At 36.9% G+C, this 18874-nt stretch overlaps 4 protein-coding genes and 1 long non-coding RNA gene across 5 annotated transcripts; 3 read left to right on the forward strand and 2 right to left on the reverse strand.

The window, feature by feature from the left end:
- Positions 1–1243: 1243 nt before the first annotated feature.
- LOC138125648 (golgin subfamily A member 6-like protein 25) lies at positions 1244–1825 on the forward strand. Its single transcript, XM_069041078.1, has one exon. It carries the CDS (start codon positions 1244–1246, stop codon positions 1823–1825), a length of 582 nt encoding a protein of 193 aa, XP_068897179.1.
- A 5619-nt stretch (positions 1826–7444) lies between these two features.
- Positions 7445–9202, reverse strand: LOC138126377 (lipase member N-like). Its single transcript, XM_069042153.1, has 6 exons — positions 8896–9202; positions 8656–8848; positions 8248–8609; positions 8051–8197; positions 7772–7999; positions 7445–7718 (listed from the first exon to the last, which is right to left on the reverse strand). Exons 1-6 carry the CDS (start codon positions 9046–9048, stop codon positions 7536–7538), a joined length of 1266 nt encoding a protein of 421 aa, XP_068898254.1. The 5' UTR covers positions 9049–9202; the 3' UTR covers positions 7445–7535.
- A 4140-nt stretch (positions 9203–13342) lies between these two features.
- On the forward strand, positions 13343–15317 carry LOC138126948 (uncharacterized). The gene is made up of 3 exons (XR_011158014.1): positions 13343–13473; positions 15024–15169; positions 15227–15317. It is a non-coding gene; the product is annotated as an uncharacterized lncRNA (long non-coding RNA).
- Positions 15318–15341: 24 nt separating this feature from the next.
- On the forward strand, positions 15342–17222 carry LOC138126947 (odorant receptor 49a-like). Its single transcript, XM_069042777.1, has 6 exons — positions 15342–15452; positions 15504–16071; positions 16540–16639; positions 16691–16780; positions 16829–16984; positions 17034–17222. The coding sequence occupies exons 2-6, from the start codon at positions 15569–15571 to the stop codon at positions 17076–17078; spliced, it is 894 nt and encodes a 297-aa protein (XP_068898878.1). The 5' UTR covers positions 15342–15452; positions 15504–15568; the 3' UTR covers positions 17079–17222.
- Positions 17223–17534: 312 nt separating this feature from the next.
- Positions 17535–18344, reverse strand: LOC138125653 (nucleolar protein 58-like). The gene is made up of 2 exons (XM_069041086.1): positions 18140–18344; positions 17535–17929 (listed from the first exon to the last, which is right to left on the reverse strand). Exons 1-2 carry the CDS (start codon positions 18342–18344, stop codon positions 17535–17537), a joined length of 600 nt encoding a protein of 199 aa, XP_068897187.1.
- Positions 18345–18874: the final 530 nt, after the last annotated feature.

Here is an 18874-nt window from a genome sequence, read left to right on the forward strand (position 1 = left end):
TCCTGTCTCTTTGACGTTAAACTCGTTAAAGCAAAAAATCTTTGTCAATTCGAAAACATTATTTTTACAATAAAGACGAAAAGATTGATATGATCCTCATTTATGGAGAGCGTGGAAGGAATTCTGTCGCCGTTGCGGATGTTTTCAAGCCGATTGTAGACACTTCGAACACCTTTTACATTAACTTAATTTGTTAATTTATTTGTTGATTTTTGATTAAATACAGGTTATCTGCCAATCTGACATTTGTGACAAATCTATCCAACTTACTTTGATTTCTAATTTAAAAGAAATAACACATTTGATTTAGTAGTCACTGCCATTGTATTGTTGGTTGCAGCAAAATAAATATTCAGAAGTACCCCTCTCGTGAATAACCCTGTATTTGGTATACCATTATTAGTTTGAATTTTATTAAGTATCTGTTAGATTTTTGTAAACAGCAACATCTCATTATTTCTAAATAGTTTGTTTTCAAATTTCCGTTGTTTATTGTTTTTATATCTTGTTAATCGTTTAGAATAAATATTTAATTTCTGTAATAAAGTGTCTTTAATTTCTATTAATGTTTTATTGTATTCGTTATATTTTAAATAATATATTCTGTTTTTATTTAAAATAGATTGAATACAATTATTTAGATGATTAGAATTTATACCCTTTAAATATTGAGTTATTCTACCTAAATCTCATCTGATATTATTAATACCGGGACATTTTTTTAACATTGAACATAGCCCATCCTTATTCCCTATGTTCTGTTTTAAAAACACAGGTCAATGCATGTATGTAATCACTAATCACGTAACCAAGGTGACGAAAATAAGTACTTGACAGTTTAACAAAATGGTCAAGTTGTTTGAAGAAGAAATACACATAATGCAGTTATTCTATGCCAATCAGAGCATTAGAAATGTGCGTGACATTTCTAATGCTATCGGAACAATTTTTAACATTATTTGAAAATCTCTGGTGTTCGTGTATAGTTGGTTGCATAGCAACTCACAATGCATTGATCTGTGTTTTTTAAAATTGAACATAGGGAATAAGTATGGACTATGTTCAGAGTTAAAAAAATGTCCCAGTATAATATAAATACATACAGTGAGTTATTGTTAGAATATGAATACTTCAGAAATGATCCTGTGAAGTATGAAGTTGAGAGTCCGATTCGAGCAGTCGAAGCGAGCGGACCTGTTTTACGGCGCGCGATAAGATAAGCGGCAAGTAAAAACGAGGTAGAATGAAAAAAAGTGATAGTGAAAGCGAGAGAGACGAAGATCACAAAAGGAAAAGAGAAGAAGGACGAGAATCAGAAGAGAGGATTAACCCATTTCGGAAAAGTAAAAAAGTGGAAAGATCACCTGTTAAAAAGGCAATGGATGAGGAAATGAAAAAGATGTTGGAAAAAATTATGGAGGATGTAGGGGAGATAAAGGAAGAGAATCGGAAGATGAGCCGGGAATTGGAACAACTGAAAAGTATGATGCGTGAAAAGGAAGAAAAATGGGAAAGAGAAAAGATGGAATTAAAAGAAAAAATGACAAAATTGGAGGAGAAAATGGAAGAGCAGGAAAAAAGAGTGAGAAAAAAGAATATTGTCGTAACGGGACTGGATGAAGAGGAATGTGAGAACGAGAAGAAACTGGAAAAATGGATGAAGGCAGAATTAGAGGTTGAAGTAAGGGTGAAAGAGATGTATAAAATAAATGGAGGAAAAATGATTGTGGCAGAACTTGCGAGCTGGGGGGAAAAACGGAAAGTTATGGAAAATAAAAGGAAACTAAGAGAAAAAAAAAGGAAAGAGAGTGTACATAGAAGATGATATGACAAAAAAGGAGAGAGAGACACAGAAGAAATTAAGAACGCTAGCCAAAGAAGAGCGAGAAAAAGGACTGCGGGTGAAAGTGGGTTATAAAAAGATATGGATAGAGGGAAAAGGTTTTAGGTGGGATGAAGAAAACGGGAAGTTACATACAGCAAATTTTTGAATAAGAGCGTAAGAAAAAGACGACAGGGCAGAAAAGGGAAAACGAACATGGAGAGGAATAAAGGAGAAAACGAGCAAATAAGAATAGTATTCTGGAATGTAGCGGGAATAAAAAATAAAGAGAATGAGTTTTGGAAGTATTTGGGAGAATTTGACGTAGTGGGATTGGTAGAAACGTGGGTGGAAGAAAAAGGCTGGGAAAGATTGGAAAAGAGAATGCCGAGAGAGTTTGAGTGGAAGTGTCAATATGCAGAGAGGGAAAGCAAGAAAGGGAGAGCGAAAGGTGGGATAATAATGGGTGTGAAAAAGGGACTGGAAGAAGAAAACGGATCTGGAGTAAAAGAAGAAAGAGGGTTTATGGAAAGAACGGTAAAAAGAAAACAGAGAAAATGGAGAATTGTAACAATATACAGCAGAAGTATGAAAGAAACGAAGAGAATAATAGAAGAGCGAGTAAAAGAGCAGGAAGAAGGAACTCTGGTGATTGGGGGGGATTTTAATGCAAGAATTGGGGGAAAAGGAAGGCGGATGGAAGAACAACAAGCAACAATAGAAAGAAGACCAACAAAAGATGGAATAGAAAACGCAGAAGGGAGAGAACTGGTTAGCTTAGTAGAAGAAAGAGGATGGAACGTACTTAATGGAAACTGCATAGGAGACGAGAAAGGGGAGTACACGTATATTGGATCGAGAGGGGAGACAGTTATTGATTATGTTATGGTGAATGAAGAAGCATGGGATAAAATAGAAGAATTTAAGGTGGGAGAAAGAGTGGAGTCGGATCATATGCCATTGGAAGTGAGGACAAAAGGAAGAGAGAAAGAGAGAAGTATGAAGGATGTTAAAAAAAAAATTGTGAAGAATATTTGGACGGAAGAAGGAAAAGAAAAGTATAGAGCAAGACTTAGGGAGGCAAAATACGAAGAAGGAGAAATAAACGAAAAAGTGAAGGAGCTGAGCGAGAACGTAAAAAATGCAACAGAAAAAAAAGAGATAGAGATAAGAGAGAAGATGGGGCTGTGGAAAAACGAGTGGTGGGATAAAGAATGCAGGGAAGGGAAGCAAGCAGCAAGAAAGAAACTAAGAAATTGGAAAAAAGAAAAAGCAACGAAGGAAGAGTACAAGAGAGCACGCAAGAGGTACAAATTAGTATGCAAAGAGAAGAAGGAAAAGAAACGGATGGAAGAAGAAATGAAGATGAAAGGTATAAAGACGGAAGAAGAGGTGTGGAGATACATAAATAGGGAAAGAAAGAAAAAAGGAGAAATAGTGAGTGATAGAATTACTATGGAGGAATGGAGAAAGTACTTCAGTGAGTTGTTGGGGGGTGAGGAAAACAGACAAGAAAAGGAAAAGAGACAATACAGAGTGGGAGAAATAGAAGAGATAACAAGAGAAGAATTAGAGCAACAACTAAGAAAACTGAAAAGGAAAAAGGCACCGGGGAGGGACGGTATACAGAACGAATCGTGGATATATGGAACTGAAAGGGAAGTTGATAGGTTGTTAGAGATAATGAATGGAGTGTGGAAGGGAGAGGGCTTCCCCCAGGAGTGGAAGGAGGGGATAATATGCCCCATATATAAGAAAGGAGAAAAGGATACAGCCAGCAATTACAGGGGGATCACGCTCCTTAATACGGCATATAAGGTATACGCGATGATTGTGGAAGAAAGACTGATGAAGGAAATGAATGAGCGGGGTGCGTTACCAGACGGGCAGGCGGGATTTAGGAAAGGTAGAGGGACTATGGACAACGTATATATCTTGAATCATATAATAGGAAATGAGATAAAAAAGAGGGGTAGCAAGATATATGCATTTTTTGTAGACCTGAAGGCGGCTTTTGATAATGTGGAAAGAGACTTACTGTGGGAATACTTGAGAAAGAAAGGGATAAATGAGCATCTGGTAACAAAAATAGAAGAGATATATGAAGAGACGATAAGTAGAGTGAGAGTGGATGGAAGAGTGAGTGAATGTTTCAAGACGTATAAGGGAGTAAGACAAGGTTGTCCACTAAGCCCCAGCCTGTTTGCAGCGTTTATAGGAGATATAGAGGAGATGTTCAGGAAGGGGCAGGCAGGGGGGGTCGTGGTGGGCAAAGAAAAAGTGTGGTCTTTGGCATACGCGGATGACTTGGTGGTGCTAGCGAAAGAGGAGAAAGGTATGAAAGAAATGTTGGGAAACATGGAGAAATATATGAGGAGGAAAAAGTTGACGGTGAATGTAGAGAAATCCAAGATGATGGTGTTTAGAAAGGGGGGTGGTAGGAGAAAAATAAATGAGTGGAGATGGGAAAAGGATAAAATTGAAGAAGTGAAAGAATTTAAGTATTTAGGTTATGTGATGAATGAAAGAAACACAGCAGCAGCACATGTGAGAGAGTTAGTGAAAAAAGCGAATAAGATAATAGGAGCGGTATGGGGGATAGGACAGAGAAAATTTGGACATGACTTTAGAAGGAGAATAATGATGTTTGATAGTCTGGTGAAAAGCGTGATGATGTATGGAGCGGAAATATGGGGATGGAGAGAGCAAGAAGGGTTGGAAGGGGTGCAAGGAAAATATTTGAAATGGGTGCTAGGAGTAGATAGAGAGACACCGGGCTATATAGTGATGGAGGAAACAAAAAGGGATGGAATAAGAATAGAAGCAGGAAAGAGAGCAATAAGATTTGAGGAGAGGTTGATAGAGAGAGGAGAGTGTAGAATTTTGCAAGAGTGTCTGAAAGAAAAAAGGAAAGAAATAGGAAAAGGGGTATGGAAAGAGAGGGAGGCATATTTCGAAAGAAATGGGTATGCAGGAGCGGAGATAGAAAGAATGCGAGAGGGAGGCAGAGCAATGACATATGAATTGGTGCAGAGAGACAGAGATGTGCAAGTGCAGGAAAGAAGAACGAGAATTAGGGAATCTAGGTACAATGGGAAGTATGAAAAAATAATAACGGAAGAACTACCAAAGTACCTAGGAAGAGAGAGTAGAAAGGAGAGAGTGATAATAGCAAGATTTAGGTGTGGAAATGAGGAGAGAGAGAATAAATATTGGAATGAGGATAGGATTAGAGTGTGCAGGATGTGTGGAGAAAAAAAGGAGACGATAGAACATATGTTGAATGAATGCGTAGAATTGAGAGAGAGAGAGGAAAGTAGAGAAGAAATGTTGAATGAGGACGGAAGAGGGATCGAATGGATGAAGAAGGTTGAGTGGAGAAGAGGGACAATATGTGGGGAGGGATAATTGTATTTGGAAAGCTGCTAATTTGTTATTGTTTTGAATTATTGTCTTATTTAGTTAGTTAGTTTTAGTTATTATATTATATTTTATTGTATTTTATTGAGTTAGTGGGAAATGTCGAAAATCGGATAATTTATAAACCTGTATAGGTATTAAATATACATACAACAACATACAGTGAGTTTTTTTTAAGACTGGCCATAGGGTTTTACATGCTAATTTTTTAACTTTTGTTCTGATGAAAATATTGAAACAATTTTTGGAACAAAGTTGGAAGATTTTTCAAACTATCGGATAGATTACAATTCAATATCCCAAACTGTCGAAAATGTTGTGAAAAAAATATTTTTTAGCGCGCCGAAAGCGTCCAAAAGTGGAGATCGTCAGGTGCTGGTTGAGCCGATAATGGCGCTACTCTGGCGGCCGCTCGACGTACTACATATTATTTCGGCGCCCTAAAAATATTTTTTTCACAACTTTTTCGACAGTTTGGGATATTGAATTGTAATCTATCCGATAGTTTCAAAAATCTTCCAACTTTATTCCAAAAATGGTTTGAATATTTTCATAGGAACAAAAGTTAACAAGGCGTTGAAAAATTAGAATGTAAAACCCTATGGCCAGTCTTAAAAAAAACTCACTGTATAGTTGATATTATCGAGAAAAAATGAAACAAAAATAGATTTACAGAAACTCGGGACCGGGTGGGTGACGAATTAAGAAAATTGACGAATTAAACTAGTCAAAAATGAATAGGGAATTCCACAATTTTTCATTGAAAGCAAAATAATTGCTCCAATTCTCCCACGTATTCTTAAACACTGGATAAATTTAAAATGTTACAGGTGCTTGAAACATTACATTTCATGTGTATATTAATATATTTCTAACACATTTCATTACAAATTTTAAACTGTATTTATAAAAAATTCAAAAATGGAAAAATTCCCTATTCATTTTTGCCTAGTTTATAGAAAATCCAGGAAAAATAACTAAAACACATTCTGAAGTACTGCTTTTGTAATTCCAATTGACGTAACTACATAACTTATACGTCTGTATGTAAGTATGTAGTATGTATTTTTTAAAAAGAAATTTAACAATAATTTATCAAAAAAAACTACAAAAACTTAAATAAATACAACAGACAGTCAGAGGTGACGAATTAGAGAACATGACGAATTAGCGAGTGACAAATTATCGAGTTTTTACTGTAGTTGTTTTTCAGGTATTTCCAACGCCCCGAAGAACAATTACATAGATGGATTAATCGAACATGATTCAAGAGTTAACTTAGAGTTAACACAAATCTAACATGAAGATATTTAAGCCAAGACAACATTACAGCGGGCGAAGATATGTCCCTAATGACTGCCCTTATCGCAACTAGCTACCTGACAATTTGTTACGTGAGGAACCAACACAAAATAGCTGTGTTGCTTCGGGACTCAGTGAACTTCTACACTTTTGGAGAACCTCCAAGTTTCACGAAACTAGTGAAAAGTGAAAAATAATAGCTATTTATGCACCAAGGGCGTTACAACGATGATTACGCCCCCCGAGAACGATGAATCCAGCTCGAGGGCTTTAACCCGAGAGATGGATATCGTTCGATGGGCGTAATCATTCGGTGACGCCGTGGTGCATACAAGATTTTATTTTTCACTATACGTGTTCTTTACAAAAAAAAAAAAATGGCATCTTTGCAATTATGAATTGATGAGGGCGTTATGAATTCATTACGCTCGCTTATTCTTATTACGCCCGCTTATTCTTACTACGCCCTGTTTTATTCCCCGGTTGTTATGGACATGTTTACGTATTTCGTATCCTAGGAGTTATCATGCAATTATACTAAAGTGAAAAATAAAAAAAATTATGTGCTCCTCTGCCAAAATGTGCCTTTTGGTCCTCGCCTGTTGCAAGCCTCGGCTGCGCCTCGGATAGAAAACCCAGACTCGAAAAAAAAAGATGCACTTTTTGGCGTTGATACACAAATAACTATTCCGTTCTTGATACTTGATATAGAAAATCTCATTTTACGAGCACGGTTTGTGGGCGCAGAGGTGTTTCAACAGTTATAAATCCACAATTTACACTGAAAATCACTAGTTGTGTTGCTCACCAGGTTTTGCAGGAAGTATACCTCATACAAGAGCAACAATATGTGAAACTTTTATACTTTTCTTGTGGTGTACACTAGTTAGTCTCGACTCAAAGTTTGTACCATTTTTTATTTGCATTTGCACTCACATATTTTATTTCAATGACAAACTATTTTCTAGTACTAGTAACACACAACAATATTTTATTTTGAAGACATGTGATTTTTCAAAGATTCCAAAAGGTGGGGATAGAGTGATTTGTCCAGATCTCCTGCCCAAATAAAATCATTATGACCGTACTGCAATTTGTCCTCCTCCACACCGATGGGCACACTTTGGTACACCTTCACAGCGCTCCCAATTTCATCATAAATTCTTTGCACTTGCTGGAACAGTTTCCAAATAAAATACCAACAGTGTGACATAAGAAAACTGTTACCGGTTCTTTAATTAAAATATCGTGTTTACCATAGTACATAACCAGTGGTACTATAATGTTGGTCAAATTGTACAACGGGGGTTTCTCTTGTCCATATTTCTTCAAATTCTCCTTCTTTCCGTAATCGTATTTTTGGAATTTGTTACTTACGGACATTTGCGAGTACTGAGTCAGTTGCATTGTCGCAATCGACGAGGGAAAGTGAGAGTAAAACGCCAACAAATCTTCCTGAAAGTTCTATCAAAATTGAGGAAATAAATAATTTGTAGGTAAATTTACAGGTAGGAAATGGACGGTCCTTCCAGAACTAAGTGTTAGACCAAACCTGCACAAATGAGGGACGTATCCACAGAGTACTTGAAGCAAGCTGATGAGAATCTCCATGTGTCGATTGACAACAGTAATGTTGAAAAAGAGAAATACTTTCTGAAACAGAAAATTTGAACCACCACTTCTTTCTAATTTGTTTTCAGTACTCCAATGAGGGGCCCCAGTTTGCTCAAGCCCTTGAGGTACCACACGAAATCGAAATAAGCGATGGGACTGAATGCGACGATTCCTTTGAGCATCCTTCGAGTGTGTACGGGATTGCTAGAGGCGTACATAAAAATCACAGTGGAGCCTCTGGAATGTCCCATGTACACGATGGAACCCGCTTTTCCTGTCACATTTGCTATGAGATCCAGAGCTGCTGGTACGTCGTATTGAGCGAGATCATCCAAGCTGTACAACCAGTACTTGTGGTCGGAATCCTTCAGCTTGGTGTGTTCACGAGAGTAGCGAGTGCCTCGTTGATTGGCCAGCCAGACGTCGTAGCCTTGATCAGCCAACACAAAAGCTAGAAAATACATTTGAGTATCTGATTACAATGAGTACCACCGTACCCAGCGACCGCTCTCCGATGTAGACCCAATTGGCCGAGTCCACAAAGATCCCGTGCTCCAAAAAGACCGGTTGCTTGTTTGTCCTGTTGTCATTCTCTCTCGGTGGTATTCTAAACAGTTGCAACTTGTACCCATCAGTGGTAGTCACATTGTAGGCCTCAAATGGGTACCGGTTTTGTACGATGATTTTCGGCTGAAATGTTTCGTTCAGTGTTTGACAAAATTAGGCAAAGTCGTTACCGTTCTGGACTTGACATTTGGATTTACAAAACAATTTTTGCTGACGGCTTTAATTGGGTAGTCACGAAGTTTGGTACAAGCATTATTCGAAGGGTTAAATGCTGTTGATAGGGCGAAGGAAGAGCACAACACAAGAAACAACTTTGGTAACATCTTGCCGAACTGATCTCTTCTTCTGCAGCTAGTGCAGCGTTTCGTAGAAATAATGCGTGTTTTATGCAGTTTTATGGGAAATAAAAAACTCAACTGATAACACAAAATAAATTGAATGTCATTACCGACGATATGGATGGTATAAATTTGCTCAATTAAAATATTTTTTAAATTTATTATTTATTTAGTTTTTACTAGAATTGGAAATTACAGAACATTAGCTTTGAAAAAAGCTGATAAAAGAATAATAAAGCTAAATATAAGTTTATCGAAAACGTGCTTTGCTGCAGTTAAACGCAATACTGTTTTAGTTAATTTGGAATTTTTTATACAGATAGATTCTCTAAAGAGGGTACGACTGATTGAAGACTGTCAAAAGTGACAAATGGCATAAATTGAATAAAAGTCTTCTTATAGGATCGATAGATCTTGTTATAAAATCAATAAAATTGATCTTATTTCAACCCATTCAAAGTTGTTTCTACTCATGGATAATGAAAATCGAACATTTTTGTGGTCCTACGTTGTGTTTTGTCCATAGTTAATTTAATTAAATTCTACGAGAGGCCCTACCGTATGAGGGATTTCAAAATGGAATTAAAACGATTGAACACACTTCACTTAAATTTTATTTAATAAATAATCGTAATGATTGATTGATTGACGGGAAGAGCATTATAAGAGTTTGAAATGCGAAGTATGTGATCCGGTTTAGATTTGAATTGTTTGCCGTGTTAAATTGAACCCGACGCGGTACCCCTGGAACCCCTCAATCAAGCCTGGTCTAACCCGAGGAATGAAACGGACAAAGGTACTAACAGACTTATATGGTACCTCTCTTTCCGTGTCAGCTGGCCATTATCCCACGTATGGGTGACGCGGCTGTTTGTGCTCTTACGCCGGACCACAGCTAATTGAATGCGACGGACACTGGTGGTAGTTTCCCCAACGGCGAAGGCCCCCCCGGAACGAATAATGAATCAAGATGTTTCAGAATAATTTTAAAATGAATCGCCTTGGCGAGAACGCGTTTCCCCAATCGACAAATGCAAGAAGATCACATACTTCGCCATAAAGATTCTAACCAAATATTTTGAAGTCCCGTTATAACTGAATTCTCCAAGAAAGTAATCTACGATTACTTCAGTGCGATGTTGTTTGAGTAATTAGACCGCGACTACAATTAAAATACAAGAATTCCATAAATAATTTACCTTGTGATTGTAAAACACGTGTTCACGAAATAACTGCTGGAAGTACTGACCGTACCTCTGGCTACTTTGGAGTGAATGGAAAGAGCATCGTTCCCCGTCCGCTTTTAAGTTTCTAATTTGCAATTGTCGCCCTTTAATTTCACATTTGACAAAAATCTGAGAATACAAAAAAAGATGATTAACCTGGTGAACATTAATTTGGTTGTTCTCTCAATTTAAAACCTGGTAACATCAAATTCATTCATTCAATTATCCCCTGATTTTAACTGGATTTCCCAAATTGTCGAACGAGTAATTTATTGCAACCGTTCTTTTCCCATAACAATCTGTTGCCCTTATTTTGGGCTTGGCCCGGACGCGTATCTGCATTTTCTAAGAAAGTCAGCAGATTTCACTTGAGTAATGCAGGATCATTTCCGCTCTCGTCAGTCGCAAAAATTTAAATAATTCATTCAACACTTCGACTTTCGATATTTTGTGAATTCCAGTTAAAATCAGGTGATAATGAAATAAATGAATTTGATGGAGAGGCTTCGAGAAATTTACAGAAAAGCAGAAGAGTTCTTAGAAGTAGCATATCAACAGAATTGCATGTGCACGGAATTGCAAATGTAAAATTTTAGCACTTATGTAAATGCATTTATAGCCCAATTTAGGTTTTAATGATGTCAATTTGTTTCCTTTTATTTCTCCTTGTCTTGTTGTTGCAGTTATTATTATTGTATATGGTCAACAAAAATCCATTTTTAAAATTTCAAAATATGGTGAAAAAAAACGGTATGTGATCTTCTTGCATTTACCGATTGGGGAAACGCGCTTTCGCCAAGGCGTACTATTATACAGTCAGTATAACACATTTTCATTCATTATTTGTGTCTTGGAGTCTCGAGTTTGGGAAGCTACCGCCAGTGTCCGTCGAGCTCAATTGCTGTGGTCCGGCGTAAGAGCACAAAATTAGCCGCGTCACCTCCAAGGGGGCCAGTGCCCAAACTAGGCCAGCTGACACGTGAAGAGACGTATACTTTGGCCCTGTTAGAACCTTTTTCCCTTTTACTTTCAACCGCCGGTGTAAACCAGGGTGATCTATGAGATTCCAGGGCATCGCGTCGGGTTCACAATTAAATAGGGGATAATTCAAATCTAAAGCGGATCACATCTCAAACTCTTATAATGCTGTTCGCGCCATAAACTTCTGTGTTTACCCAGCTTGGTCATTTTTTTATCCATGAGTCAGATCTCAATTGCGGGCCGCGAGTCAAATCTCATTGAGTCAAATGTCCACCAGCTTCTGTTATTAAATTCAATTATTTATTTTTCTATCATTTGTTGGGACCAAGCACCACCATACACGATTATTTGTGAACTAAAATTTAAGTGCAGTGTGTTCAATCGTTTTAATTCCATTTTATGAAAACCTTCCGAAGGTACGCCTCTCGTTGAACCAAATTAAATTAAATTATAAACAAAACACAACGTAGGATCCATAAGCACTTCCTTTCTCATTATTTTTATTTCGTTTTTTTTTTCGCAAAAATATTCTCCGACGGAAGCGGCAACCAACAATACACCAAATAAGGGAGGAAAGTTTCATCAATAGTAACTATTAACACAATTTAATTATTCACATTGATTAAATTATCTGAATAAACGCGCTACGGTTCTGTGAAAACTGCGACTTGATCAAATTTTCACTTTTAGGATTAAGACATTACTAACCGTCACAAAAATCCCTAAATCGACTAAAGTAAACATGTTTGTTTAAAAACGGCTTAAAAAGGGCAAATTACAAGAAAGTATAAAAAACTCGTTTCATTAGACCTTGAAGCACTCATTCTTTAAAATAACTCGTGGCTACGCCACTCGTTTTTTAAACTTGAATTCGTGCCTCAAGAGTGGTCTCATGAAACTTGCTTTTTAATGTATCGCGCCGTCAATTGTTGTGCTTTTTTACAGCGTGGATTAATTGGAGCATGTTCACAGCTAACCTAAAATTTAGAGCCAAAAAATCTTTCTTTTTTTCCTTCTTTGCAATGATGTAGATTAAAAATAAAATACCTAACTTAACGATTCCTATTCTCGAAGCAAAATCTAAGGGCACCCTTTGCTGAAAACAAACATGTTCAATTGTGTCTCGATTAAACGTAAACAAATGTCATTCGTGTCAAACGGCGGGAAATTCAAACTTTACACTGTTCTAAACGGTTTACTTTTTTCAACGCCTACTCAGCCCAGGATTTCATTTGGACGCACGATACTATTAAGCACGTGTACTGTGCTGTCCAAGGTCACTGCTGACGTGAACAACATTACAAGGAAGGAGTCTTATATCATTATCCAGATTCCAGACACTAAAACAAACGTCAGGCGAGAATTCACAATATCACTAGGCAATTTTGAATGTGTTTCCACAATGTTTGTTCAAAGAATGCAATAATGTTGTAATACATATTATATAATAAATAATATAATTGCTGATTTTCATTTGTTTCACTTTTCCTAACTAGATAGGAAATGTAGTCCTTTTTCTTTTCCTAACCGAAATGAATGTGGAAATGTGACAGTTTTCGATACCGAATTAGAAAAAATAATGTACCACCTTGGCAAATGACAATTTCACATGGTGTGACCTGGCATCACGTGACCTTTATTATTTATTTATTATTTTAGTCGTTTAATCGATACTTTAAAATAAACTATTTATTATTTTAAATTTTTCATTAATTTAAAAAACAATTACCAAATTAATTCCCTTGAGATTATTAACAAATTGGGCACACCCAGGAAATGTAATTTTTTAATTGTAAATTATTTTCCAGTCAGGTGAACATGGTTACGTAATTAATAAGTTAATAAATCATTACGTAACTTTGACGTAATAGTCAAGCACAAAAATTACAGCGTTGATATTGATATGCCAATTTGAAGTAAAACACGACGAAGCAAAAACCACCCTAATGCCTAATCACATAAGATGTCGCCGCTTCTGATAATGAAATATGAACGCTAGTTAATGAATGAGATGAATAAATTATCTCCCCTAGAGTCTTGTATATTTCCCACATTTCCGAAGAGACCGCAGATGTGACTCGACGGTTTAAGAAGTTGTGACCCATCAACAGTTATCTGAAATTTAATTTTGGTTTGAAGTTTTCTGATTTTATAGTGTTGTGGAGACTGTAAAAGCTCTACTCTTAAAATAGTTAAGAACAAGGTACGATTTCAACTAGTTATAATTATCTTGTCTATAACAATTTTTAAATCTACCCACAGTAAAAATCACTGCACTGTTAAACTAATTTGAATTTATTTTAATCATATCAACATGAGAAAGTAATTGCTTCAAAAGTAAAATCTAAAATTTCAATTTTGTTTACTCAGCAAACAATAATTTTTCACAGTTGACATTACCCACTTTCAGAAAAGAATCAAGATTTTAAGGGACAGTCATAATTTATTAGTTCTACATTGTTTTAATTTCTCACCAAGCGGGTCTAAGCTCGTAGTTTCCAATGTGGAGCTTCGAGAATAGCTTTGGTTTTCCTAAATTTATATTTAATGTAATTTGCATTAGTGTGTTGTCTTTGGCTACAAATATAAAACACGTATCTTTCTTCTTTAGTAAATAAATGTAAAATCTCTGAAGCAGTGGTTCGCAGGAGCAAGTAGAAAATAATATTTATTTAACATGATATGGAAGAAATTTTTTAATTTTTTTGCATATCTTAATGAAAGTGACACTTTTTTAGACGCAAAATCGTAGTGAAAGTACTACTTTTAGGATCATTTTATTCCATTTCTTTGGAGATGATTGTCAAAGCATACCTTTTCTTTGTAATTATTCATAAATTCTTTTGGACCAAATTCCTCAACTTTTTTCGATATGCAAAAAAAATAGTGTATACAACACGTCATGAAAGTCTATTTTTTTCACTTATGTGCTTGATTAACTCAGGCTACGCTAATCAATCTGCAAATTCCTGAAAAAAAGTATGACTTTCATAACTATTTTTAGTTGCATCGCGCGTTCAAACGAAATCCTGGGCCGGGAAGGCGTTGGAAACCGTCAATTGTTGTCCTTTTTTAAAGCGTAGATTAATTGAAGCATGTTGACAGCTAACCTAAAATTTAGAGCCAAAAATTTTTTCTTTTTTTTCTTTCTTTGCAATGTTTTACATCAAAAATAGAATAACGTAACGATTCCTATTCTCGAAGCAAATATCTAAGAGCGTGTATGTCTCCTCGGGGCTGACGGTAGGGTGGTGGAAGGAAGAATCAACACTCTTTCGGCCACCACCGCGAGGTCAGCACGGGTTCGAGTCCCGTCGGGAAAAGGCGCCCATGGGTGTATAAATGTTGTTGTGTATGTTTGTGAATGTGAGGTGGAATGGGCGTGGGTGGCCGGGGAAAGTGCCCCGGAGCCCCGTCGCATCACCTGAGAAGGCAAAGGAAATTGGAATGGAAAAAAAACGGCCGACCGAAAGGTACCGTAAAAAGCCGTATGGCTAAAAACGGGAATGGCAATTACAAAAAAAAAAAAAAAATCTAAGGGCACTCTTTGCTGAAAACAAACATGTTCAATTATTAAACATAAACAAATGTCATTCGTGTCAAACGGCGGGAAATTCAAACTTTACACTGTTCTAGGCGGTTTAATTTTTCCGACGCCTACTCAGCCCAGGATTTCATTTGAACGCCCGATACAAATAATTATTACGGGCAAAATTTTGTTGAGGATAAATTATAAAAACGTTTCTTTTATAGTTTATTAAATTTTTAACTACGCCATAAAAGATCAAAAGAGAGCTTAGCTGGAAAATTCCTCAGAAGCAAGATGTAGATGGATAAATTGGATCAAAATGAATCATTGTTTTTCATTTTCTCTTGATTTCTTTGAAAAACTGTGAAATGTAACAAAAACCGAGGAATTGGTCTTAAATAATTGCATTTTATTATTAATTTTTTAGATTACAGATTATACGAAATTTAAGGTGTCGAATATGACAGGTGGTAAGAGTAAAATTACAATATGCCGTTTAACCAGAAAAATCATGAAGTACGGTTTAGTATGGCCCAGTGAAGATGAAGAAATAAATCCCGGAAAATGTTTCTACCTTAAAGTTGTAATCTACTCAATTGTGGCACTTTTGTATTTTATAATAGTATGCAAGCATTTTATCTTAAATCTAAAAAGTAATTTATCCTTAAAAAAGAACGTACATAAACTGAAACAAAATCTTTCAGATCATCAAAATCTGAATCTCACTGAGGATGTAGCCGTGCTGTGCTCATTTATTGGTGGAAGCTATATGTCGTTTATTTATGTGAAAAACGGACCAAAAATAGTACTATTGCTTGAAGATTTATCGAATTTCAACCGCTTCGGGAGACCTCCAAACTATGAAGAAAGGGAGCGAATCTTAAACCATTTATCAGTGTGTTCATTCATGTTTATCGCCGTCGGTTCATTTTTCTATAACATGGTAAAATTATATAAGAGGCCCGAATGCCAAAGACGAAACATTGAAGAAAATTTAAACGAGAAATGCGGAATTATTGCCCCAGTGTGGTTCCCTTTCAACATCGATTATTTCCCTGTTTTTCAGTTGGCTTCTATGTGCATGTATACTTGTACGGTGCTCGTCACAAAGTCGGCTCTAGTTATTACCTATCACGTCTACGAAATAGCTCAGTACATTGTCATGAGAATCAACCATTTGAATTCCATGATCGTAAAATGTTTCGATGGGGACTACGAATCTTGTCGCGATAATTTGAGAAGATGCATTCTATATCACGCAGAAATCATAGAGTAAGTGGGAAACCATGTTTTTAAACTCGCTACCTTCAAAATGATATTTCGCGGCCGCACAGTAGTGCGCGAATATCGATTTCGCCCACTACTGTGCGGCCATTTTGAAGCACTAGTGCGCGAAATCGACATTCGTGCACTAATGCGAATGCTTTTTGAGCATTCTGAAAATAATTTGCCTTGCTAATAATAAACTCTGGTTTACAAAACGCAATTTCTCCAATTTGGATGATGAAAATTTCGAAAGAGTGAAAATAAATCGCTATTAATGCGATTGACACTTTGGCAATCGCATGGATAAGCGCCATCCTATTCGATGCGAGAAGACGTATTCGGCACATTCGCGCAAATGAAGCACTCGCTCCTTTGTCGCTCGTGCCTCAAATAATGCGCTCATGCGCCAAAAATGTCTTCTCGCACTCATTTCGTAAATAACTATTATCTTACACCTAATCGCATTTATTTTAGGTTAGCTGCAAACTTCGACAGTCAATTTTCCAGTTGCATGTTCTGCCATTTGACGATGACAGCAGCAGTTTGTGGATGTTTAGAAAAACAATTCATTGACGTAGGAACTGATTTTTAATGTGATTAAATAACGAAAATATTAATTTTGCAGGGAGATAAACTATGCGCAGGAGTGCACGTCGTAGGATGGATTATCGCTTTGTTATTGGCTTGCGTGGCAGGACAACGTCTGACGGATGCAGTAAGTAAAGCTCAGGACTCGATACTGTGTCTGACAGCAATGTTTCAGAGTGAATCCATTTCTCAGGCAATATGGATGTCAAAATGGTACCAAGCTGATCTTAGACTGAAGAAAGATATATTGTTTTTGTTGGCGTGCTCGCAGAAAAAGCTCTACATCACTGTTGGACCTTTCGGTGTTTTATCGTTCGAGCTTTTCGTTTCGGTAATTTAATTGTTGGGTTTTGACGGTTGTTATGCCTAAATTGTTGCAGGTAATGAAAATGTCCTATTCGATTTTGTGTCTGTTGACATCGTAAAAATTGAACGCCTGCAAGAGGAAATGGATAGGATTTTTACTGCTACACGTCCAGAATAAATATTTAGTATTATGTACACTATGACACATTGTTATTACACCAGCACCCTCACATTTAATACACAATGGAATATTAAAAAAATAATGCAGTATGCATATTTTTTGATTTTTTTTAATAATTCCAAAAAAATGTTTTTTCTATCCCCCTTTCCATTCGTTTTCTATTCTTTCCCTCCTCTTCCATATCACTTTCATCCATCTTATCTCCCTTCCGTCTTCATTCTAGATTTCTCTCCTTTAATTTCTGAACCTCTCTCTTATTTCGCTACATCCATCCCACATGTGCTCGATTATCTCTCTCTCTCTCTCTCCTCACAGCACAATGTGCACCTTCTTTCCTCTCGTTCCATCCAATACCTGTTTTCTCTCTCCTCGTTCCCACATCTAAATCTCGCCATCATTTTTCTTTCTCTTGCACTCTTTCTCCCCAGGTATTCAGGAATTCCTCTGTCATACACCTCTCATTCTTCCTATTGTATCTGGATTCTTTGATTCTTTCCCTTCTTTCTTGCTTGTCTGTGCCTTTGTCCCTTTCACTCTGCTCTGCATTCATCCATTTTCCTTTTGCTCTTAATCTTTCCACTTCTTCACTGGCATTTCCGTTTCTCTGATAGTATTTTTCTCTCTCCTGCTCCTCGGTGTTTTTTTTCTTTTCTCTCCAGCATTTCGTTAGTATCCTGCACTCTTTCCTTCCATCCATGTCGTCTCTCTTTCCCGCTTTCACTCCCAGCCTCCTATTTTCCTTGCACTCTTCTATGTAACCTGGCGTTTCTTTGTCTACTCCTAGCACTCCTCTCAAATATTTTTTCAGCACTTTCTCTACCTCTTGTCATTCCTTCCATCCCCAGATTTCTGTCCCGCACATCAATATACTCCCTATCATACTCTCAAACATCATCATTCTTCTCCTGAAATCACCTCCCCACTTTCTCTCTCCTTTTCCCCAAACACATCCCACTACCTTATTTGCTTTCGTCATTGAATGTATTTGAACATGTTTACTGGTTCTATTTTCCTTCCTTTCACTTCCACTCTTTCTCTCGTTGAACACCATTATTTTCGTCTTCTCAACACTCACTTCCAGCTTTTTCTTCCTCACATACTTTCCCAGGCTCTTCACAATTTCTTTCATTTCTCTTTCGCTCTTTGCCACAATTACTAATTCATCCACAAATGCCAGGCTCCAAACTTTCTCTCTACCTACCATTGTCGGAGACAGCAAAGGCGCCGGGTTTTTCCCATCTGTCAAGCACCTGGGACCAACCAGCCACTCTGGCCGAGTGCGCATAATAGGGTTTTTCCTGGGTACCTGCACCCTGTACATAAATACCTTGTACATAGCTAGTTTTAAGAATTGTTGTTGTAACTACCGTAGAGAGCTGACCAATACATTTTATAATCTCATCCAACACGTTTTATTTAATCAGTCGAGTAAATTAATATAGTGCGAAACGCCGCATTATTCATAACAACCATACTCCCCCCTAGCTTGTTCTTTCTTTAACCTTTCATCTCCCACCTTCACTTTGTTTTTTGTTCTTGCGTACAGCTCGTCAAAAACAGCTTGGTACATGGCTGATGGATGAGTAGTGTACTAAAATCCCTCCCACTCTTACAGCTTGCAGACACTCTATTGTTTCCTCTTCTGCACATTTCATGTGCCAAGCTTTTTTGTCAAGCTGTATGTTTTTGTAAAATGTTTTAAAATTTAAGTCTATAAATAAGCAACAAATTAAA

Source organism: Tenebrio molitor, chromosome 3 (genome assembly GCF_963966145.1).
Source record: "Tenebrio molitor chromosome 3, icTenMoli1.1, whole genome shotgun sequence".
In the NCBI taxonomy this organism is placed as follows: Eukaryota; Metazoa; Arthropoda; class Insecta; order Coleoptera; family Tenebrionidae; genus Tenebrio; species Tenebrio molitor.